The sequence below is a fragment of the Monodelphis domestica genome, chromosome 1 (genome assembly GCF_027887165.1).
Source record: "Monodelphis domestica isolate mMonDom1 chromosome 1, mMonDom1.pri, whole genome shotgun sequence".
Classification (NCBI taxonomy): Eukaryota; Metazoa; Chordata; class Mammalia; order Didelphimorphia; family Didelphidae; genus Monodelphis; species Monodelphis domestica.
In genome coordinates, this window is record NC_077227.1 from 458,426,968 (window position 1) to 458,451,194 (window position 24,227).

The 24,227-nt window shown below is 44.5% G+C and overlaps 1 protein-coding gene across 4 annotated transcripts in view; it reads right to left on the bottom strand.

Moving 5' to 3' along the window:
- The window catches only part of COL27A1 (collagen type XXVII alpha 1 chain), a 268,951-nt gene that overhangs the window by 65,494 nt on the left and 179,230 nt on the right, over window positions 1-24,227 (bottom strand). For all 4 annotated transcript variants that reach the window (XM_056812389.1, XM_056812391.1, XM_056812388.1 and 1 more), the window contains exons 28-35: window positions 22,296-22,349; window positions 10,393-10,446; window positions 9,549-9,593; window positions 9,271-9,315; window positions 8,966-9,019; window positions 7,976-8,029; window positions 4,606-4,659; window positions 186-239 (exon numbers count right to left, since the gene is read on the bottom strand). In XM_056812389.1, coding sequence (XP_056668367.1) covers window positions 186-239; window positions 4,606-4,659; window positions 7,976-8,029; window positions 8,966-9,019; window positions 9,271-9,315; window positions 9,549-9,593; window positions 10,393-10,446; window positions 22,296-22,349 — 414 coding nt within the window. The remainder of the gene's footprint in view (window positions 1-185; window positions 240-4,605; window positions 4,660-7,975; window positions 8,030-8,965; window positions 9,020-9,270; window positions 9,316-9,548; window positions 9,594-10,392; window positions 10,447-22,295; window positions 22,350-24,227) is intronic.

The window sequence follows — 24,227 nt, forward strand, 5'->3', positions numbered from 1 at the left end:
TCCAAGTCTTTTATTTTTTTATTTTTTGCTGAGGAGAAATTGAGTTCTAGGTCTGATCTCTTGTCACAAGTTATACAGCCAACTGGTAGTAAAGGTGATACAAGAACTAAGTCTTCTGATGTCCATTTCCCCTTAAACTACACAATGCTGCCTTGGGGATAAGAAGGAAATCAGCTTTTACTCACCCGCTGACCAATCAGACCTTGCTCTCCAGGGATGCCCAAAGGCCCAAAATCACCCTATGAAACAAACATGGTTCGGTGTCATGGAAACTCTTCAGGTTCAGATCACTTATAATACCAACCCCTTCTCCCTGCCCCACTAGCCTCAAAAATCCCATATGTTTTCAGTGATCAGATCAATTGCTTGCTCCATTATTTACACCAAAGAGGAACCTGGAATCCAGGGTACTCCTTTTTTTTTTAATCAATCAATCATTTACTAAATGCCTACTACATGCCAGGCACTGTGGATGCAGACAAAATGAAATCATGCCTTCTCTCAATGAGCTTCCATTCATTTGGCAGAGAAAATATGCTTACATATAAATATATATGAAATACATTCACACTGATATTTGGGGGGAACTATTAGGATCTGGGAAGAATAAAGAAAGCTCTCATGAAGGAGGTGGTATTTGAACTGAAATCTGATGGAAACTAGATTCTAGGCATGAAGGAGATAGTCTATGAAAGATTTAGAGGCAGAAGATTGGAACTATGGGAAAGTGATTCATTATAGGGCCCCAAACTATTTTCAGAATGCATATCAGCTAGATACTCAGCTCTGAATGAAGTGCCACAAAGGATTCTGGCCATCTTCTCTTTCACTGACATGGCAATGGTTCCAAGGGCCTCTTTTTATAGATTTTTAAGCAACTTTTGAACCCCTACTCAATAGGCCAATTCCCAAGAAGCAACATAAGGATTCTTTGAGCAGAATTGGGCCAACAAAATGACAGGTCTAGTTCCTTGCTTCCCAGTGGTTGGTAGTAGCTGACTATGCTAAAATATGCACTTAGGAGGTAGTATAGTAGATAGAGCACTAGACTGGTAATCCAGAAGATTCAGCTTCCTGAGTTCAAATCTGACTTCAGACATTTACTGGCTGTGTGACTCTGAGCAAGCCACTTCATGCTTTTTGACTCAGTTTCCCTAAAATAATCTGGAGAAGGAAATGGCAAACAGCTCCAGTGTCTCTGCCTAGAAAACTCCAAGTGGGGTCACAATAAGTCAAACACAACTGAACAACAACAAAATGTGGGGAGGGGGAGTTGAGGGAGGGTCCAAGAGACAAATGCTCCTCTTGCCTCTGGGTCCAAGTTACCCAAACTGAGGATAGTTTTAAAGAGGAAAAGCGGTAGTCCTTGAACTAGCTGGCAAAGAAGTTCTCATCTGCATAGCTGCCAACTTGAGTTTCCTGGCACCAATTTTTATTAATCAAATATATAATTAAAAATTTGTTTTCAGTGTGCTACGGAGCAACCTAATTATTATCCTGCCATTAGGTATAACTCTGATTATCAACAGAGTAACCAACAGTACAGATCCCAGACTTAGACTGGGAGGGATCTTAGAAACCATTAAGCTACATTTCTCCATTTTACAGATAAGGAAACCGAGAGGTTAAATGAGTTGCCCAGGGTCATAGAGAAAAGATATATCTAAGGGAGGATTTTAATTCAAGCCTTCTGGATTACAAGCTTAGCATTCTATTCACTGTGTTGCCAAGCTGATTTTTCTTCTGCACCCATACTATTTTCACAAAACACTCAAAGATGTGTTAATGTATTTCTCTATTGCTCCATTCCCCATCCCTGAAATTTTAAAAAGAAAACTCTTCCTCCTTGGCCACCATTCCTCTCTATGTATTGTCTCCTCCCTTATAATGTATGCTCACTAAGGTTAGGAGCTGTCTTTGCAGTTGTACCTCAGTGCTTAGTACAATGCCTAACAGATATTTAATAACTGCTTTTTATCCATTTATTCACTCATTCATCTGTCAATTCATTTGTGGCACTCATGAGAGAAGACAGGATTAGAGTTCAGTTAAAGAATGAGGGCTTGAGAGAGAAAATAGTTGTGGAATGCTAAGAAGTGTTGACCCAGGGACTGCTGAAGAATCCATGGGTTGGGAGGTGGAAAGAGAAAATAGATGAAAGAGCAGAAATTACAGTTTCCAATAAATTGTGGCAAAGAGCAGAAACTTCCATCCTAGAGCAGGAAGGGGTACGCTAGGTCCTGCTTTCTTCTCTCTCGATGTTCTGAGGAAGGAAGAAAGGGATGGCCATAGAATGATGAGGAGGTCCACCATATACTCCTGGGCCATGCAAGACTGGTCAATTCTTTGTAGAATCCCACCTGTCCTCTCCATACATCCCTACCCCCAATCCCTGATGATTCCCAGTGATGGAGGGAAAGCTCTTTCCTACCCATGGCCCTAGTATCCCTTTCCATGCTTCTTGGTTATGCAAGTAAAATGGGACTTGAGGTGGGATTGAAAGAAGAAATAGCCCTTCACCTGCCTGTAAGTCTTTAGACCCCCATTCCTTGTATTCTTCAAAACTCTCCCTAGTCTTGGGAGTTTTTAGCAACTTCATCTTCCTGTTAATTGCTATACATTATAGGACCTAGAGCTAGAAGGAACCTCAAAGATCAGTTAGTCAAACTCATCATTTTATTTTATTTTTAAAAAAACCTTACCTTCTGCCTTAGAATCTTTACCATGTATTGGTTCCAAGGTAGAAGAGTGATAAGGGCTAGGCAATGGGGTCAAGTGACTTGCCCAGGGTCACACAGCTAGGGAGTGTCTGAGGTCATATTTGAACCCAGGACCTCCCATCTCTAGACCTGGCTCTCAATCCACTGAGCCACCCAGCTGCCCCCTAACTCATCATTTTTAGGGGAAAAACTGAGGCCCCTGAGAAGGAAAAGCCTGCCTAAGTTTATACTATTCAAATATGGGATTATAGGCACTAAATGTGATGTTCTTCCTACTAAGCCCTCTATTCCTTAACCTCAGCTCCCACCACTCTCAGGTGTTTATAGCTTCTCCTGGGGTTCAGACACAACAATACCCTCACCCTGGACCAACATTCCTTATCAGCTCCACAGGGGCTGTGAGGCACAGGTTTCTTTCTCAATTCAGGGGTCTCCCCCCACCCCTCTGGTTGAGAGACCCCCAGTAGCCTGGCAGAACCAAGTAGATCAAGAGGTTCATTTCCTAGGCAGGCAATTAAGGGCACAGGATAGAGAAGGAGGTAGGGGAGGCAGGTGGGTACAGAGTTGAGATTCAAATTGAGTATCAAGGCCAGAAGACAAGGTAGTTTCAGAGATGCATCAGAGGGTACGCCACAGCAAACAACAAGAAAGGGAGATACAGAAAAGTGCCTGGCAGCCTGGCTAGAGCAAACAATTACAGAGAGACCCTCTGGTCCACAGCCACTCAGCTGGGCCAACAACAAATACCTCCTGTTTTCATCAGGTAGCTAAAATGAAGAGGGACATTCCTCTGACAAGGGGGTTCTTAATATCTCAAACCCCATCCTAAATTTTAGCTAGAATGGCATAGAGGATCCTGTAGGATTTGGAGCTGGAAAGAACCTTAGAACAGAGACTATTTAAAGCTTAAAGAGCTCTTGGAACAGACTGAAACTCATCTTTTGAGCCTGCTAAAAGGTGACAGGGACACGAGCTGTCTGCTAGAGGACAGTTTTTTTTTTAAGCCTCTCTCCACCTTCAAGTAATCCCAAAACTTCATGGAGGCTTAGTACTTGATCTGGGGACACACTATCCAGAATGTTGCCAGCCTCAATGCAGATCAAGTCCAAAGGCTCCTGGGAACTCAAGGAATGCTTCAGCAGCAGGTGGAAAGGGAAGGAAAACTTGACTTTGTGGTCAAGCCATTTTGGGGAGTGGGGTGGGGAAAGGAACTCAAAAGGTGGGTTTCAGTAGACTATTAGTATGTAGGAAGTCAGAACTGGGAGGAATCTTAGGCCACCAGGTCAACCAGATCATTTTACATATGAGGAAATTGAAACCCCAAAGGTTAAGGGATTTGCCTGAGACCTGAACTTGGGCTTTGTGGGATTTGGGAGATTTGAATTGGTTTCACCTATTCAAGTGAACTTTAAAAAAATGAATATATAAAAATACAAGGGTTGGAACACCCCCAAAAAGTTTCCCAGACATCCAGGGTTCAAAGGTGATTAGGAGAATAGTGAAAGAGCTGGAGTTTCCAAATGGTACCCCAACCAAGCTCCTACCTGCAGCTGCCTGAGAAAGTTGAGTGGCCCCTGGAGATGATTTCCTTGTTTGCTTTCTGGGGTTCCCAAGATCCCATTACCCTACTCATGGATAGGAGCCTCAGATTGAGGAAAAGCTCAGTCTCTCCTATGGGGCCCCCAGAGCAATCAACCCTGGAAGGCTGATCCTAGCCAGTGACTCTTGGGAACTGTAGCCCCCCTCGCCCAGCCCAGATTCCTTTTCAAAAGGTATGTTCCAGGTGTTATAGCTAGCTAGTGATGAACAAAGGCCTCTGTTCTCCTGGTCTTGGGGTGGGGGTGGGGGATAGGGTAGAGGGGCCTGGACCTTGGACTCTGCTTACCTTCATCCCAGCTTCACCTGGAAGGCCAGGCTCTCCCAGAGCACCAGGGGGACCCTGCAAAAAAGAAAAAGTTTTATTGTAATTAAACCAGAACTGACCAATAGATGCCTGTAGGTGGGGATGGAGAGAGTAATCCTGGCCCCTCGCTCCTCTTTGGGGAAGCACTCCTGTCCACCTGCTTCAGCTCAAAAGATAGGGATAAGAAGGTAATGCTGTACACCATGAAATTGTGGCCTCCAAGAAGAAGCCCTGAAAAGGCACAAATCTCTAGATTGGGGTTCTAGTCCTAGGTCCTTAACTTTCTGAGTACCCCTTATTAAATTTGTTACATTAGCTCCCTTTGAAGTCTGTGTGTGTGAGATAGAAAGAAAAAGATCTATGGACCCTGTGAAGTCCTTGGAGATCTTACGAAGGCAACTATGCCATCCGCTATGGCAAGCTCATCGCTGCCCAGGGTTATTAATAGAGAGGACCTCGCTCACTGAAGAGGACCATAAAACCTGCCAAAACCACACTTCAGATGGCAGGGTAAATAAACCTGGCAAACTGAGGACACAGCTGGCAAGCAGAATGGAAGCAATACTGGACATGGCTTTTTGAGGCCCTAAGACCTAGGGGTAAGCCTCAGCTCCAGTACTTCTTAGCTGTGTCACTTCTTCTTTCTCTGAATCACAGTTTCTTCATCTGTAAAATGGGAATAATCATATGTTCACTACTTACTTTACAGTTGTTGCCAACATAACACCCCCTTGAGGCAAGGAGAATGTCGGTTGTAAAAACCTCAGGGTACAGCAACAAAAATGGTAGGCATTTGCTTTGGAGTTGAGCTAATTCCCCTAACCCTCTTCTCTACAATCTAGCCTCTAGGCCTGGTGCTTAGATCAGAAAAACATCAGCCTCATCCCTGAGAAGTTCTAAGAAGAGATCACTTTTCAAGGCATCAAGGCTTCCTGAAAGGGGTCCCAGGGCAGAGGACTATCTTCAGTGGTATCAGGACCACAAAAAGAGATGCCCAAGGCTCTTCACTCTTTCTTCCTAGAGGTTGGGAGGCATGAAATGAATTACTGGGGATCAGGGAGTGACATTTCCCACCATGACAACACAAAAGGCCTTCTGGGAATCAGGGGTTAGGAAGGAGGAGCCATGCCAGGCTGTAGATAACAGGAGATTTCAGATCAGTGAAACCCGGCTAAGCCCAGAAGCTGCTTGGAGGCAGGCTGGAAATTGAGCTCCCCATTTGTGCGGTTTACCACACTGAGAGTCTTTTGGCAGGCCTAGGATGGAAAATCTTGCGATTCACACAACTACAAGGGAGGAGGATCGCCCGATAGCTGAGCTTTAAGTTGAATGAGCACATCCATTCTCTTTGGGGCTGAGCAAAAAATGACAACTAATCCCAAGGGATGGGTGTTCTGTGTTTTGGAAAGGACCCCAAGTTCTGTGAATCTATTATTTCCTATCTTATTGCCAGAATTCTACACTTTATTAAAATCCTTTAAGTCAAATATGGAAGGAAATACCTTTCCCCGTTTTTAGTGGAGAGGTCTTACATGATGATGGGATCCCATGATCTAAAGCAGGAAGGGACTTTAGGGAACATTAGTCCAAACCCCTTGATTCACAGATGAAGAAACTAAGACCTAGAAAGTTTGAGTGGTTTTCCCTGTATCACATAGAATCAAAATATGAATTCAGTTCTTTTGATTCCAGTGCTTATTTCACAAAGTTAGGCTGTCTAAATAGATAAAACCAAGAAATAGATCCAGGAATCCTCTTCTCCTTCCCTGAACCCAACTTTTGTCCTATTTCTGGGTGGATAACTAGTTTGGTACCACAGCAGTGAGGCATTGAAGCAACATAGTCTCCTACATCTCTCCAGGTACCTTGGGTTCTAGTTCTGGGTCTACCACTGACTCACTTTGAAGACTTAAGGCAAGTCTCTTAACCTCTTGTGCTTTCTGCAAAAAGGGAGCGGGGGAATGGATCCAGTGTAAGGAAAGAAGTAGCAAGATATTTAGTGGGAAAAGAGGTCACAAAACTCCTCATAGGTGATGATAGGAGAGAGAGGAAAACAGAATTTCCTTCATTTCAGATGACCATTCTCCAACTTCATGGTTACCCCTTCTTGGGATTCCCAAAGCTCTGGAAATGTGTGATCCTCCAAATTAGCTTTACACATAGGCAAAGCAGGCAGCTGCTAATCTGGTATCATTTCAGAGAGCAGACCCGAATTTTACTGGGGAGGTCTGGAAAGCTCATCCACCTCCATCTTCCTGAAATTTCAGTTACAGTGAGACACAATAAAGTAGAGTAGAAAAAACACAGAAGATAGAAGTGGGACTGGAAAAGAGAAGGCTAGGGTAGGTATTCTGACCACTAATTATTAACTGGATGAAAATCAGGAAGATTCATTTAACCTAACTCCCAGTTTCCTTACCTGTAAAATGACAATAATAGCACAATATCTTCTCTCAGCCCTACCTCAAAGCATTGTTGAACTGAGTTAACGTATATGAAAATATGAGATATGTAAGGAACTCCTATTAGTTTACAGTCTGGATCTCTGTTAGAGTGTAAACATTTCTACTGTGGAATGATCAACTGCGATAGACTCACAGCAATACAATGATCTGGGACGATTCTGAGAGTCTTATGACAAAGAATTCTCTCCACCTCCAGAGAAAGAACTATGGAGAGTCAGAATGCAGATGAAAGCAGATGATTTTTCATTTGTTTTTCTGAATATATATTGAAGGGTTTGGGTTTTATAAGATTATTTACTTACAAAAATGAACAATATGGAACTTTGTTTTGTGTGAATAATACATGTATAATCCAAATTTAATTGCTTGCCAGTTCTGGGAGTGGAGAGGGAAGGAGGGAAGGAGACAATTTGGAACATATAACTTTGGAAAACTTATGTGGAAATGTGCTATTACATGTAATTGATAAAAAAGAAATTAAAAATTAAAAATCAGGAAAAAAGAATGTGAACATTTTTGGGAGAAAGAGGACTAATGCATGAGCTATCAGTTTCTGGATCTTACTGGTGAATCAGTTTATTAATCAATCCTTAAATGATGAGTTTATTAAATCTGTAAATGAGTTTATTCTTTCCTAAAAACTTACAAGAGTAAGTTTTCATTAGAGGAGGAAGAAAAATCAGGAAAGTGCATAGGGAAAGAAGAATGGATGAAGAATATGGAGGCTGGGAACAACCTCCTCAATACTTCAATGTGATCCCTGCTGAAAATACTTTCCTGTCACCTTGCACCTCTCCAAGAAGCCAAGAGAGCCCCAAGGGGATGTATTGACTAGGAGAAGGCAAAAAAGAGAGTTGACAACAAAGAAGTCCATTTAAACACTTTACCTTCAGTCCAATCTCTCCCAATGGGCCAATCAGTCCCTGTGGTCCTTGAGGGCCCTAGAAGATGGATAGATGAACAAAAATTTCTTTAAGATGCCATTTTATCCTGTGGGAAATTGTTTTTCGAGCCAGATTCACTCAAACCTTCTAATAGTCCAGACTTCCCAGCCAGTTCTACCACTTGCCCAAAAAGCTGATTCAGATTCTCTCAGAAGTCTTTGTTTCATTCTTCCTTCAACTGTGGACTAAGGCCAACCTGTGCCCTTGCCTTATGGAGTGCTGGTAAAACCCATGGTTTGGATAAACCTGGCCCACAAGTAGCTTCCAAACCACCAGAGCCTGGGCCTCGGCCTTCTTCCAAATCCCTTCTGCCAGACTCCCACTGGAGTCCTCTTTCCACCACAGAGCTCAGAGCTCAGGCCAGTCATATAAATAGATTTCTTTATTTTATTTCTTCCTGGACTAATCACTTAGGAAAAATAAGCAGTCTAGATTGGCACTGCAAGAAGGATTAGAGAAGTCAGGAAGAAGAGATACTGAAGTGCTTCTAGGCTCCTGGCCTTATTTCCTTTGGGCCCTTCTCAGATTCTTTGAGCCTATGAATATGGTCTTCTGATCTCCTGTATCTCTCCTTCTCACCTAAGCCTCTTCACCTGACTCCATGCTATCTCTCTAGAAAGCAAAGATTCCATTCTATCTCTTGGGGGAAGGAATCTTGTGTTCCTCAAAATAATCCCTATCCCTCCTCCTACTTCAAGGAGCTCCCTGCAGATATCACTAATGATCTTTGCTACAGTGTCCAGACGTCTTCTCCTCAAATCCTTCAGGAATTACAAATTATATTGCCAGAACAGGAGTTGTTCCAATTCCCCACTGCCCCTTCCACCTCCCTGGGACTGGCCAAATTCCCCAGTTCCTGGATGTTCCTATAAGGTAGGAGAAGGTAGGAAAAGGCATGAAAGTAAGAGGAAGAGAACAGGGAAAGATACTTACCGGTTCTCCTGGAATGCCTTTGGCCCCTGGGGGACCAGAAGGGCCTGGAATTCCCTGCAGGGATCAGATCCTGGAATTATTTTTGTTCTGGTCACCACCACCTTCCCCCAGCCTCCCGCCCACCATCTTGGTCTCTGTCACTCTGGAGAAAAGTGACAGAGACATATCCTGGAACTGAATGAAGCCAGACTAAGCCTCACCAAGCAAATAGATCTTTGAAGTCATTCCCTCTACTACCTCCTTCCCCCCTTGTCCACTTGCTTATTTTATGAAAGAAAAAGAAAGGCATAGTGTTTAACACTTACCGGGAAGCCACGAGGCCCCATCTCCCCTCTCTCGCCTTCCTGGCCCTAGAAACATATTTGGGGTAATTAGAGGCTAAGAATCAGGGTCTCAATTCCTCATGCTCCTGTGTCAGGAAAGTCCTTCAAAGGCATGTCTCACAGTGAAGGGTGTGTGTGTGTGTGTGTGTGTGTGTGTGTGTGTGTGTGTGTGTGTGTGTGTGTCAGAGGGAGGGGATGATAGATTGGCAGGGGGCCAGGCTGGCACCATGCCCTTGGCTCTGGGGAAATTGCTGACATACCTGTTGTCCATCCAGGCCCTGTTTGCCCTGTGTTCCTGGAGGGCCCTGAGAAGGAGAGCAAATAACAGAGAGGCAGGCTTTGGCATTGCAAGGGGTGAGTTTGTGTTGATATTTTTAGAGGCCGATGCTCCTTGGAGCCACCAGACCAGGCACAGCTGCTTGGCTCAGAAGGCTGGGGTCTGAGGTAGGGGAGAGAGCCATTGTTCCTCATCCCTTGCCACTCTAAACCTTCTTAGGCAAGTGTACCAGAGTTATAGATTGCTGGAGCTGGAAGGGAATTCTAAGTCCAACCCCTTCCTCTTACAAAGGGGAAAAGTGAGGCTGCCAAAGGAGAAGAGACTTACTCATGGAAGCACAAAATCTAATCACGGGAAGAGTACCAAGATGCCCCATAATCCCTTTTTTTTTTTCCTTTGCCCTCTACTCCCCTCCCCAATCCCAGCAGCCAGCAAGGCCTTCTGTGAGTATCCGAGAGTCGGTTGTTATCTGGGAGAATCTCTGGCATGGCCTTCTTGGAACTGGCCAAGTGTCTCCAGTAGGATTTTAGGGCAGTCTTTCCTATAGAAGAGGGGTGGAGGTAAGGGTGGCCAGGATAACTTTTCTCAGCTTCCTTTCCAATCCAAGAATTCTGGAGGGGTTTTGGGTGTGTGTCCCTGGCTCTATCTGGAGCCGAGCTTCTGGCCAGGACAGGAATACTGACACTGCTTAGGGGGTGACCAGTGCAGAAGGGTTTAATAGGACTCAGCTGCTGGGAAATCATACTTCCATCCCCCTGAATCCAGACAGGAGGAGGGATGATCTGTCTCTGGGTGGGGAAGTGTGCGCTTTGGACGGGGGCATGTACCTTGACACCTTGTGACCCTTGCTCCCCTGCCGGTCCATCGGGTCCTCGGGGCCCCTGAAGAGAGGATGGTCAGAAGAACAGTGTGAACAGCAGGGGTCTCCCTTGGGCCATAAACAGGGGGAGGCCTGGAGCAGCGCTGCCCGCCCCCAGCTTCCACCCCAGCCCACAACCTGGCCCCTACACTCCCTCCCAACCCATACTTTCCCCACTCCCTCCAACTCCCACTCCATGACTTTTCCCAGAATAAGCATGAGGCCAGTTCTCTGGCCTTCTCTGCAAAGACACACAACAGTTCCCTGTCTCCCAGCGCACATTCTAGAGAAGAAAACAAAGTATAATTATCGAGATACATACGGGACCTATACAGAGTAGATGGAAGATAAGCTGAACGGGGAAGGCATAAGGAGTTGAGGGGAGCAGGAAAGGTCTCTGGCAGAAGATGGACTTTGAGCTGAATGCTGAGGGAAACCAGGGGAGCCAGGGATGAAGCTAAGGGGGCAGCGTATTCCAGCCGTGAGGACGGCTGGTGCAAAGGTGGGAGAGGTTCCCGGGAGAAGGAATGTCATGTCTGAAGAGCTGAGAATTGGTAAGTGCAGCTAGATGTTGGAGACTTTGGAGGGGAATCGGGGGAGAAAGCTGGAAAAGAGGAAAGGGAGGTTGGGGCAGGTTTGTGAAGGGCTTTGAATGCCATATTGAGGAATTTCTATTTGATCCTGGAGGTAATAGGGAGCTATTGGAGCTCCTTGAGTGGAGGAGGCAAGAGGAGATCTGTACTTTAGAAAAATCATGTTGGCATTTAGCGGAGAATAGATTGGGGAGGGGAGGGACTCAAGGCACAGAGAACAGTTAGGAAGCGATAGCAATAGTCCAGGCACCTGAGGATGGAGGCCTGAATGGATGCTGTGTCTGCATGAGCAGAGAGAAAGGTCATATGAGAGAGATGTTTTAGAGGTGGAAATCCCCCCAAGCCAATGTCTGACTTTCCCAATTAGCCCTATCCTCCTTCCTTCAGTCCTACCAAGACTGGTCCAGCCCACAGAAGCTTTTGCTCCTGCTAGGGGAGTTGTACTTTGCCTCAGCATTCGTTCCCCCTTGCCTCTCTGGAAGAGGAGCAATGCCCATCTGCCCAGGAGCCCCTGCCCTCTCAAAAGCAGATGTTGTAGAAGAGATACAAGACATACAAGAGGGAACAAGAACACATGTGCACCCCTTTGTATTTGGTGGTAAAGAAATAGAAGATCAAACATAGATTTGTAAACAATAAAAAAAAAGTAGCATCTGTGGAAGTCATGGGAGAGGTGATTGTCCATGACTCGACACCTGGCATGAGTCAGACCTAGATCTGGTCTTAGCCAGATGGACTATGTTGATGGAGTGCAAAGAGCACTGGATTTAGAGTCGTCAAAAACCTGAGTTCTAATCCTGCCATTGTTACTACTAGTATAAAACCCAGACCAAGTTACATTCTCTTTATGCTTGAGTCTCCTAATCTGTCAAAGGAAGAGGCTGCTGTAGATAATCTCTAATGTTCCTTCCTGCTCTAAATTCCATGATCTTATGACTTCTCCAGTTGTGTATCGAGGAGGTAAAAACACCTCTAGATTAACGCAATAAAGGCAATAACACAGGCTAGCTATGAATCAGGCTCCTAGGTAAATTGTTGAAGGACAGGTGGCCAACACCTTATTCACTGGGGTTTGTGAAACACAGCGAGGGAGGATTGGGAAATGAATAGAAACTCCAATTCAATAATAGCACTGATTGGAGAAATAAGCCACATTTCACTGAAGGCCCTAGAGAGTGGAACTGGGCAGTGGCAAATGGCCCCAAGTCCCTCCAGTGACATGAAGGGTGATCTAGATGGGCCCTCCATCTGGTCATGTTGACAGATCAGAAGTGGATGGGAATGAGGCCAACATAGAAGCAACAGAATCAGGAGACGATTGCCTGCTGGGGCTACTGAAAGAAGAACCATTGGATGGAGGGTGGGGGAGGCAGGAAGAGCTGTTGCTCTTGGGAACGGCTCCCTGCGGAAACCACGAGTGGAGAGCCTGGGGGTGGCTGGGAGTAGGCTGAGAGATCCAAGCTGTCAGTTCTGAAGATAAGAACAGTGAGAGGAGGTAGGAGGACTAGAAGGGGATCCTTTGGGCCATCTCCACCTCCCCATTCTCTTCTTCCTCAGACCAGCTCTTTGCTCTGAAAGTCAAAACAGCTGCAGCCACATGCTTCCCATCCCAGAGAGAACAACAAACAATTGAAGGAAGAGAAGGGAGGGAAAATGTCCCTTGAGAGCAAATAGAAAAGACAGGATTGATTGACACTGAGCCCAATGGAGAAAATCTGAGTTTATCAGTGGAGCAGTGATAGACTGACTTCCTTTTGCTCTTGGCTGAGATCCCAGAATACACTCTTCAGGGAAAGAAGGACTTGGCTTTACTCTAGTGACTAGTCACTCCTATTTGCTCCCATGTCAAGTAGGAATCTAAGGCCTGGGTATCTGGATGACAAAAGAAGAAAGGCTGTTCATCCAAACATCTTTCTTTCTGTCGAGGGCACCACAATCCTTCCAGTCACCCAGTTTTGCTATCTTTTAACCATCTTTGACTTTTTGCTTTCCCTCTTCCCCCTGCTCCACAACCAGTCAAGTGCCTATTCTTGTCAACTCTACCTTAACAACCTCTTGGGGCAGCCAGGTATCTCAGTGGCTAGAGAGCCAAATCTGGAGATGGAAGGACTTGGGTTCAAGTCTGGCCTCATATACTTCCTAACTATGTGGCCCTGAGCCAGTCACTCAACTCCAATTACCCAGCCCTTACTGCTCTTCTGCTTTGGAACCAATATTTAGTATTGATTCTAAGATGGAAAGTAAGGATTAAAAAAAAAAGACTCAGTTCAATTGCTGCCTCCTTCAAGAAGTGGTGTGGGAGGCAAATAAGATATAGTGGAAAGAGTTTTGTATTAGAATCCTGGGTCCAGAATTCAAATGGCAGCTCTGATACTTCCTACATCTATGATCTTGGATAAGTCACTTTTCTTCTTTCTCAACTTTCTCTTCTGTAAAAAGAGAGGATTGCACTAGATGTCCTTGGAGGTTCCTTCCAAGCCTTCCCTTATTCTCCCAGTTAGGTTTTATAATAATAGGAGCCATCATTTCTATAGCTCCCACTATGTGCCAAGCACTGTGCAAAGTGTTTTATTATGATGATCTCATTTGATCCTTACAACTCTGGAAGACAGCCGCTATTATTATTTCCATTTTATGGATAAGGAAACTGAGGCAAAGAGAAGTTAAGTGACTTTCCCAGGGTCATACATCTAGTCAGTATTATAATGGGGAAGTGTCCTAGAGGGATGTAAGATGTTATAACCCACCTAGGAACTCCTCAGGACCAATTAAGCACCAAACCCTTTGATTGTGAAACAAAGTTTATTTTAACAAAAACTACATCCACCTCTGAGAAAGGAGAGCCTTCTGTTCTTCTTTGGGCCCTACCTACACCTCCTTCTGCTATCTAAAATTCTTTCCCAAGCTATCTGACTGGCCCTAATCTTCCCACCAGTAATTAAGAAAGAAAGGGGAAAATCCTGGGTTTGGCTGCTGTATGAAGTAACCAAAGTTATAGAGGAAAAGCTTTGGATTACCTTAGCCAATAGGAATTCTGGTAGATGGACTACTGGCAGACTACTGGACTCAGGGAAATTAGTTTTCTCTAAGTAAATGCTCTACCTGGATGCCAAAGATTTTCTTCACAAAAATCCTTACTTTCCAGGGAGAATCTCTTAGAGCAAAACTCCTCCTTCAGCTTGAAATTGTAGGCAGGGACAAAACCCACTCCCAGCGCAGATGAAATCCAAGAAGGAAGTGAAGTTATTTTTAGTTTCAGACTCCCACAATTCCTTTCCTACCCAGAATCCTTTCCCAGGGCTTATCTCAAAATTCCCTCCTATCTCCTAACCTTAGAAAACCAGGCCATCCCTAACTTATATTCCTACCGTGTCTAAGGCTGACTTGGATCTTCCTGATTCTAAGTCCAGCACTCTATTCACTGGCCTCATAGTAAGCCATTCCATATGCTTGGAGAGAAGCATATGAGGTTAACAGTCCTTTCTGTATTCCGTGCTGGTCACACCACATCTGGGATGATGCATTCAACACCTCCATGTCTAAGTGGCACATTTTAGCTAGGACATTTAGAAATTGGAATCTCTGATGAAAACCATGCTTGAAACCCACATGTCATGAGGAACAATTAGAGATGTGAAGCTATAAAGGTTCTTAGAGGTCATCAAGGACAACATCCTCATTTTACAGATGAAAAAACAGGCCTGAAGAGGTACAGTGACTTACCTAGGGTCATACATGGCTGAGATAGAATTTTAATCTAGGTCTTCTTGACTCCAAGTCTAGTGATCTTTCTATCCATCATAGGATAGGACAAGGGGAGTAGAAATGGGTTGTGGGGTGGAGAATATGATCATTCAAATATTTTAAGGGCCATATTTTGGAATTTAAACTTATTTGGTGTCTTCTGACTTGTTCCAGAAGATGCAACTGAGAACAACAAAATGGAGCCATAGAAAGAAAATTTTTCACTCAACATCAGAAAGAGATTTCTAAACTTTTGGAAATTTGATGCCTTGTAAAACATCATGTTTCCATCAATGGAGATATGTAAGCAAAGAGAATGACCACTTGCCAGGAATGTAATAGGAGGAATGCCTCCTTCAGTTGATAAGATAAAGGCAGCTAGGTAGTGCAGTAGATAGAGTACTGAGCCCCAAATCAGGAAGCCCCGAATTCAAATCTAGACTCAGATACATCCCAGCTGTGGGACCATGGGCAAGTCACTTCTTCTGACTACTGGCCTCAGTTTCCTCAACTATAAAATGAGCTGGAGAAGGAAATGGCAAGCCACTCCAGTATCTTTGCCAAGAAAACCCCAAAAGGGGTCACGAAGAGTCAGACACGACAGAACATGACTGAACAACAATATTTTTCAGATGAAAGTTGAACAAGGTGACTTCTAAAGGCTTTTCCAACTCTTAAGACTTTGATTTCGCACTCCAGTGAGCATTTAAAAAATCCCGAAGCCCTTATGGCAAGAGGAAGGACAGAAGGCAGCCCAGGACTCTGAAGTCTGACCTGACCGAGGTCTCCTTTCTTTCCTGGTTGTCCTGCTGAGATTCCCTGCACGAAGAACAGTGTGGTATTTGTGTTTCTAATGGTGCTCTGTGGGCCAAGGACACTGGGGAGGGGGTTGGGAGCAGAGCTGGCAAATGGAGCTTGTCGTTCAAGGAACCACCAGAGAAGACAAGAAAGCTCCTGTTACTCAGCCTGATCTTTTCCCTAACCTGCTGAAAGGATGCTGTCTAGCCAATGTCAGCCTTTTAAAACCTCTCTGCTAGAAGCTGGAGATGACGCTGGTGGGAGAAGAGAATTACAAAGTTTGACAGGAATAAATGGAAGGTCCTAAACATAACTTTTAAATAAAATCAACTTTTCGGCACCGCTAATCATATCATGGAAATCACAGGGCTCAGCACTTAATTACAGTGCACGTAGAAGAATAGAGTGTCTGCTAATTGCTCTGTACAGATTTGTCTGGTGTGATTACCTGGACTGCAAACTCCCCGAGGGCAGGGACTTTTATTATACTTCTCTACCCTTCACAGTACCAAGTTGAGCCCAAAATAGACACTCAGGGAACTCTGACTAGAAAAAGACCTGGGAGGGGGGCAGTATGCAGCCATTTGAGAGGCTATAGAGAAACACAATTGAAATTGTCTGCTTAGCCCCAGAGGGAGTACTGAATAAAAGCTGCAGAAAGGAAGACTTATGTTCAACCTAAGGAAAAGCCAAATTTTTTGTTGTTTAGTCATTTCAAGCATCTCTGATTCTTTGTGACTCCATCTGGAGTTTTCTTAGAAGCAATGTTGGAGTTGTTTGCCATTTCGTTTTCTGGTTCATTTTCTAAATGAGGGAACTAAGGCAATCTGGGCTAAGTGACTTGCCCAGGGTCTCTTCTGGAATAAGACAAATAAGGCTAATCTTTCTTCCAAAGGATAACCCTTAAAATATTTGAATGGAGTAATCACATTCTTTACCTAACAATCTCTACTCTGTACCCACCCCAGTCTATCATGGATTGATCACTGGACTTGGGTATCAAAAAGATCTGGATTCAAATTCTATCTCAGGTATCTAGTTTGAGGCCAGCTTTTAACTCAGGAAATGAGTCTTCCTGACTCCAAGTCCAGTACTCTGTGTACTATGGCACCACCTAGCTGCCCCTAACATTTAATTCCTAATCATTAGGACTGCCTTGAAAAGGAGTGGGTTTCCCATTACTGGAAGTATCCAAGCATAGACTAAATAATCACTTGTCAAGGGATCCATTACAGGTATGAGTTGGCCTAGGAGGCCCCCTGAAGCATTCAGATCTTAGCTCTGCCACTCCTTATTGGTATTACCATAGATAAGCCCCTTCCCTTTTCTGAATTCATTTTCCTCATTCAAGGGTTGAAAAGGTTAGATGTAATCCTCTCTGTAAGTCTTTCCAGCTCAAAATCTGATAAACCTACTCAGCTCCCAGTCCTAGAGCCCAGTCAAAACATTGAATCAAGAAAAATCAGTGTATTAAAAGTCTGAACGAGGAACCAGGTTCAAATATATCTATGCCAGGAAAGTGTGACTGGAAGAAACTTGCTTTAAAAAACTCATCTTTATCCATCACTAGAAGAAACACCCAGGCTTAGGATTTCAGACAAGAATGGTGTTGCAGAAAGTAGCTTGACTGGAGTCTCAACTCCACTCCTTACTAGCCATGTGACCTTGGGCAAATCTCTTCCTCCCTGCTTCTCATTTTCTTCCTCTGTAAAATCAAAAGGTTGAATCAGTTGTTCTTGACTGTCCTTTCTAGTGCTAACATGACACCACATTAGGGAAACATCCCTAAAGTCTTTAGAGAGAAACTATGGAAGATGTGTCCCACACTAAACTATGATAACAAAAATAGTTAGCATTTAGGTTTGCAAAGCACTTTGCCTTTGTTATCTCATTTGACCCACACAATACTGTAAAGTAGGTGCTGCAATTGTCTCTGTTTTACAGATTGAGGAAATTGAGGCTTAAATTATTTGCCCAGAGGGATCTGAACTCAGGTCTTCTTGGCAGCAAGCTCAGTGTCCTATCCATTCTGCTGTGTAGTTTGTAGTAAATGGTCCCTTTGCTTATCTAAATCCACTATGCCGAGTAGCTAATTTACCATGGTGCTCCCAATAGAAAGGGTTCTGAGTGAATAGACCATCAGTCTGACCCAGAAGAATACAGCTGACATTCCTATAGAATCTTGCCAGAGGTTGACACCATGCTGCCAAGGAACGTGGTCCTCTGAGCCAAGAGTGGCTGAACAAAACTCGCCCTTCCCTGTCTGGTCAAAAGCAACAAGGGAGTCAGACAAAGAAGGAGGCATGGGGCCAGGCAGCCTGTGAGAAGCATGACAGGGAACAGCTTGACTATCAGCCCCATAGCAGGTTGGCAAAAGAGCCTGGGTCCATCATGCTCCATTGGTGGTACACCCACACAAGGGAGAAGCATTGGGACGTGATCTCATTGGGAAGGGAGCAAAGCTGATTTTCAGAGTATTCTGCTAAAAGGCCCAGTTACATAGCCCATTAAGTCTTAGAAATTGACCCTGGGCTAGTCACTTAATCCTTATTGACTAGCTTTTGCCATTCTTCTGTCTTAGAATTGATACTAAGACAAAAGGCAAATTTTTTAAGGGCTTAGAAATTAAGTTTAAGTATTTACTAGGATAAAAGGGACAATAAGTCAAAGATCTTACAGCTTCATTGGACAAGTTCAGCTCTCCAGGGATGCTTAACCTTGAGTCTATGGACCCCCAATGGCTCCATGGATAATGAGAGTCCATGAACTTAGATGGAAAGAAATTACATTTATTTTCCCTAACCTCTAACTGAATTTTAGCATTGTCTTTAATGATTTAAAAACATTATTCTAAGAAAGGAAGCAGAGGCTTAAGAAGACCAAAGACTATCAAAGACATAAAAAAGGTTAAGAATCTAGCACAGTGATGGTTAACTTTTTAGAGACCGAGTGCCCAAACAGCATACTGAATGGAGAGGGAGAGGGAAGCAGTCCCACCTCTTGTCCTTCTGGCTTTCTAGTAAAGAATTCTGACAAACTCTGTGCTGGGGCAATGGCAGGCGTGCTCAAGGAGAGGGCTCTGAGTGCCCCATTCTGGCACATATGCTATAGGTTCACCAACATGAATCTAGGATATAAACTTTTTTTTTCCCTAAGTCCCTTACTTTCTTTCTTAGAATTAATACCAAAATATGCATTTCAAGGGAGAAGAGCTGTAAGAGTTAGGCAATCAGGGTTAAGTGATTTGTCCAGGATCACATAGCTAGGAAGACTCTGAGGTTAGATTTGAACTCAGATCCTCCCAGCTCCAGGCCTGGTGCACTAACCACCAGGATGCCCAGCTGCCCTGAATCTAAACATTACTAAGATACTGGCTTGAGCATTATCAAAGTCAAGACAGGTGGTTCTCTGCAGGAGGGGGCTGGATAGCCAGGGAAAATGCCTTCTCCTCTAGCTCAATATCCTGTTAGAATCCCAAGGATTCTCCTGAACTTGGTAATTCAACTCCCTTCAGTAGGACTGAGAAAGTTATTGCTGGAATAATGCCTGAAGACCATACAGGAATCTGAGAAAAAAGTCTAGGACCCCATCTGGGTTGTGGTTTTAGTTGGAAGGATAAGGGAAAAGACTGATTTTAGACATGTTTAATGGGAGTTTTTTACCTACAAATGGTAGAGGGTTGGCCTCCACCTAACTGGGGGGAAGTAAGGATTCTCTTCTGGCCCTTCAAAGAGACCTCTTATCTGGCATCTCTTACTGATTAAGAAGAGCCAAGATGCAGTGTGTAAACAAGTCTGAGAGTTAACAAAGGATGGACTATGGGGATCACCTCTAAGGACCCTTCCCACTCATCAGAACTTGTGATCTCATGTCTTTCTCTGAAGGTAGTGATTCTGTCCTCCCTTGGGGTGATCAGAGAAGACTTGGGAAGAAGGAAACTAATGAATTCTCATTCCACTTCAAAATCTTGGAGCAGGACGTAGAATCCAAGAAAAGATGGAAAGTTGCAACAACTCCCCTGGGCCTCAACCTTTGAAGAAGAAAGTAGGCAGAAGGATTTGGTCCTATCCGCTGGCGCTAACAAGTCCTAAAGCTGATGTATAAGACTTGCAGGACTTCATGCTTCTTTTTTATTCCAATTCTTTCTCCTCTAAGGCGGTCTCTGATGTTTATTTTAACCAGATTTCACCTGGATACACATGCTCCAGGGGAATGGAGGGGGGAGGTCAGAGAAAGGGGGCCCCACAGTATGATTTGCCCTGGGCTCCAAGCCTCCCTAGGGATGGTCCACGATGTGGGATCAGGGCAAGAAGCATAAACATTGCCCCAAACAAGAGGGGTGAACTAAAATGTGACTGGCTGCTAATTTGGTTTCCCCTTCCCCCTCCCATTCCCAGACTAATATAGCACAGACTTGATCAGCCCTCCAGGTTGTGGGGATTGGTTACAATCAAAGCCATATGACAATGCTTTCATATCTGCTCCCCAAGTGAGATGCTTTTAATCAAATCCTGGAAGATGGACCTGGGAATCTGGCTTGCCTAGAATGAATACTCTCCATCTCATGAATGTTTCCTTTCCAGACCTGATTAAGATTGTCCTGGAAACCCACTGTGAATGACAAATCTGTCCAATTATCTCTCAGGGTCTCTTTTCAGAATGTTCATCCTCCAGCACTGGTGCCTCGACATGAATCCTTGGGGCTGGGCCTGGGAGATAGAGGGATCCCAAAGGCTCATCTACAATGTGGAGAGAGAGGTCCAGGCTTTTACAGATGAGGACACTGAGGCTTGGAGAGGGAAATGACTTGTCTGAGGTCATGTAGGCAATAACGATATTGAGAAAGATTCAAATGTAGGCCCTCTGACTGCAAATACGGTGTTTTTACTCTTCTCAATTCCTCACACTCTCCCCATTCCATGAATTAGCAAACTCTCCTCAGCTCCAGTTTTTCCTGTGGAAGGGTAACCACGTTATACAAATCCAAAGCCAGTGTCACCCACATTGCTGAGGTTTTGCCTCCCAGCCTGGCAGTGGAATCAATCACAGAACCATGGAATGTTGGAGCTAGAAGGGAACTTGGAAGTTACCTAATCTGAGAGCCTCATTTTACAGTGGAGGAAATTGGGACACAGAAATTAAGAGAAAATTAAGACTAAAATTAAGATGCAATGTGACAAATACCTTTTCCATAGTCATAGGGCAAGTATGCAGAAGATCCAGGATTAGAATCCAGGATTCTTTATTCCTAGCACAGTATTATTACCTCCATTCTACAGAAGAGGCTAGGCCATTAAATTCATGGTTATTTCTAGATTCAGTTGAGGACATAAGACTTAAAAGGAAAAATAAATGTGTGAGGAATGAATGCACTTCTCTCAACTAGCAAGAGAAAGAAAACTGGATTTGGAGTCAGAGGGTCTATCTTTGAATCCTTGTTCTATTATGAACTGCGTAAGTGACCTCAGACAAGTCATTTCCCCTCTCTAGACCCTCTAAACATTTTGTTGATATGATACACAGCTGCAACAAAGCCTGACTTTTCAGGTTCCAGATGCCTCCTAAAATACTCAGTCTGAGGGACTTTGATGTGGTTGGAGGCCTGGGTTTCCTCAAGTTGAAGAGGAGTTCTTATACTCGGAATTGGGAAAGGAATGGAGGGAACTTACTAAGGGGGAGGGAAGAGGAGCTGGGACCAGGGGAACTCCTGGGTTTGACATCTGTGGAGGAAATGCAGGCCAAAACTGTGGGGCTGAGTTCTCAAATGAATGCATATCTTTCCAGGAAGGGGAAGAAATGGGGAACAGAAGCATTTGTCAGTAGTGCTGAGGAGACAACCCCTAGATTCCCCAGCCCTGGAAGCTGCCAGTATCTGGGGTAGCTGAGAATTCTAGGGACATGGAAGGGGATGGGAGGAAGATATTAGCCTCGTGTGGGGGCTTCCCTCCCCCAAGGCCCAAATCCCCCTCCAGAGCCCTGTGACACTCAGCATAGTTAGGAGCTCCTGCCTGGGCCTGAGGAATGTCTCCTAATTTCCCCGAAGCCCAACAGGCTTATCAGACCATCTGGTTTTGAGGAAAGCCAAATCCATTTGAAATCCATCTGAAGGGAAAAGGGCATCGGAAAAATAAGAAATCCCTAAACCTTCTATCACCCATCACAGGGTTTTGAGAAGAGGCCTTTTTATGGGAAAGCTGAAGCAGATGCATTTAATTCTGCTGACGTTAGTATTTGCTAGGACATACCTTGTCCTCTTCATTTTCCCTACCCCAGGGTAATGCTGTTGAATGGGGACGTGAGAATGCAAAGGCTAGATGGGAGCCAAAGAGCACATCTGTACACAGCTGGCTGGGAAGACCACTTCCAGAGTGCAGAGGGAAAAGAAGAATGGGCACTTCCATGGCCAGTACTGCCTACAGACCTCGGTGTGGCCTCTGCACCTGGCCACCTATGCAAAGATGTTTAATGGGCCAAAGAGCATGCTGATCCCCTTCCCTCCCACCCTGGCAGTGGTGGGAGGAGAGGGAAGAGCAGATGGAGTCACCCTCAAAGGAACAAAAGAAGAGCTCTCTCGGGGAAGCTCCGATGAAGAGAGGCCATTTCCTCAGCATCCTGGAAGTTGTTAGGGGTAGCTGCTGTCTCCTTGCTCCATGACCCCAGTCACTTAGCACAGCCTACCTGGGCCTCCCCAACCCAGGACACGATCTAGCCCCTACAGATCTCCGAGGGAGCTTACCCGACGTCCCTTGGCTCCACGCAGCCCCAGTGGCCCCCGGGTTCCAGGAGGTCCCTAAAGTGAGAAAATCATGAGGTTAGAAAAGTGGAAGGTGGGTAGAGACTGGGGACCAGCCTCTCTTTTTCTTCATGCCTCCCAGAGAAAGAGAAAAGATACTGAAATCTGTGGAAGGTTGTATACTATACCCATTTAGATTTGGGGATCTAGATCTGCCATTTCTTTGGTTTTAGAAACTTCCATTGAGAAAATGAACTATACCAAGGCATCTCAGCACCAGCTGTGCAGCTCAATCTTGGGGATTGCCTGGGGCAAGAGGTCAGGTGATTTGCCCAGGGCCCCACAGCCTGGTGTGTCAGATGTGAAAGCTTGACCCTCTGCCCTTTTTGTTCCCATCAGAGAGCCTTGGCTCTCTAACCACTATGCAGCACAGTCAAGTGAGTGCCAATAAACCTGCATTCTCTGGCAGGCCCTAGAAATCAAAAGGTTAAAAAAAAAATGAGCACCAGGGCCCAGTGCGAAGAGGTGTCTGCCCTCGGAACACCTCTAATTGGCCATCAGGTGTGGAATACTTTTTGACCACAGCAGCTCATTAAACTATCTGCTAAGCTGCGGAAGATCCCTGGTTTGTATACACAGGTAAGGATTTCCCCAGCAGTGGTCAGATTTAGAGTCAGAAGTAGAAAGTGAGCAGAGTAGCAGGACCAATGGCACTTCCACTCCAAAAAGGCAGATGCAACCATCAGCCCATAGCTGATTATTACTCAGGGATGGGTCAATTAAATCAGTCAATAGAGGGTAGGGTAGGGCAGAGCCATTTTCTGAAGTTCATTAACAGATGACAGTACCACTCAACTGATAATTTCCTTTTCTTTTTCTTTATCCAATAATCACTCATTTGGGAAGGTAGGGTGACCCTGTTGTTATTCAGTCTTTTTCAGTTGTATCTGACTCTTTGTGACCCCATTTGGGGTTTCCTTGGCAAGGATACTAGAGTGGTCTTCCATCTTTCTCCAATTCATTTTATAGATGAGGAAACTGAGGCAAACAGGGTGAAGTAATTTGCCAGGGGTTGCACAGCCAGCAAGTGTCTGAGGCCAGATTTGAACTCAGGAAGATGAGTCTTCCTGACCCCAGGGCCAGCGTTCAATCTATCATGCCACTAGTGGTCCATGGTCACCCTAGGTACTACTTACTACACAGTCTCTAGAATGGTAAATAGGTAGTGGTCTCAGAGGCAGTAAGACTTGGGTTCAAATGTCCCCTCAGACATTTACTAGATTGGTAACCCTGGATTAGTCACTGTTCCCTCAACTGTAAACGAGGGAGTTGAACTATAAGATCCCTTCCAACTCTAAACCTATGATCCTGCGATCTATCCCAAAGTCACTCAAGCATTAATTTCAGCTAATGTGCTGGGTGATGGGGTTATAAAACCAAAAATGAAACAATCTCTGCCCTTGAGGAATTTATATTTTAACAGGCAAGACAACATGGATATATACAGGTATTTGAAAAATATACCCCAATTCCTCTTGCTCTCAGATAGCTAGCCATGGTATAGTAAAAGGGGTACTGGATATGGAGTCAGGAGATTAGTTTCTTCATCTGTGAAATGAGTATAATACATAAATTACCTTACTATGTCATTATAAGGAAAGTCCTTTGTAAACCAGAAAGTACCATATGAGTGTGGGAGTGATTCATTTTATTATTAGGCTAACACAAGCTCATCTTGTAGGGCTATGTCTTACCCTTCCCAAGCAAATACCTTCTGAGAAGACTCAGAGACAGATGGCAAAAATCCAAGCCTATTTTGGTGCCAAAGGAAAGAGGAAAGAGGGTCTAGGTGGGATTGGGGAGGTGGAGAGAAAGAATGGGGAGAAAAAGAGGGGGTAATGAAGACATGAAGGAGATAGAAGAGAATAGAAGTAA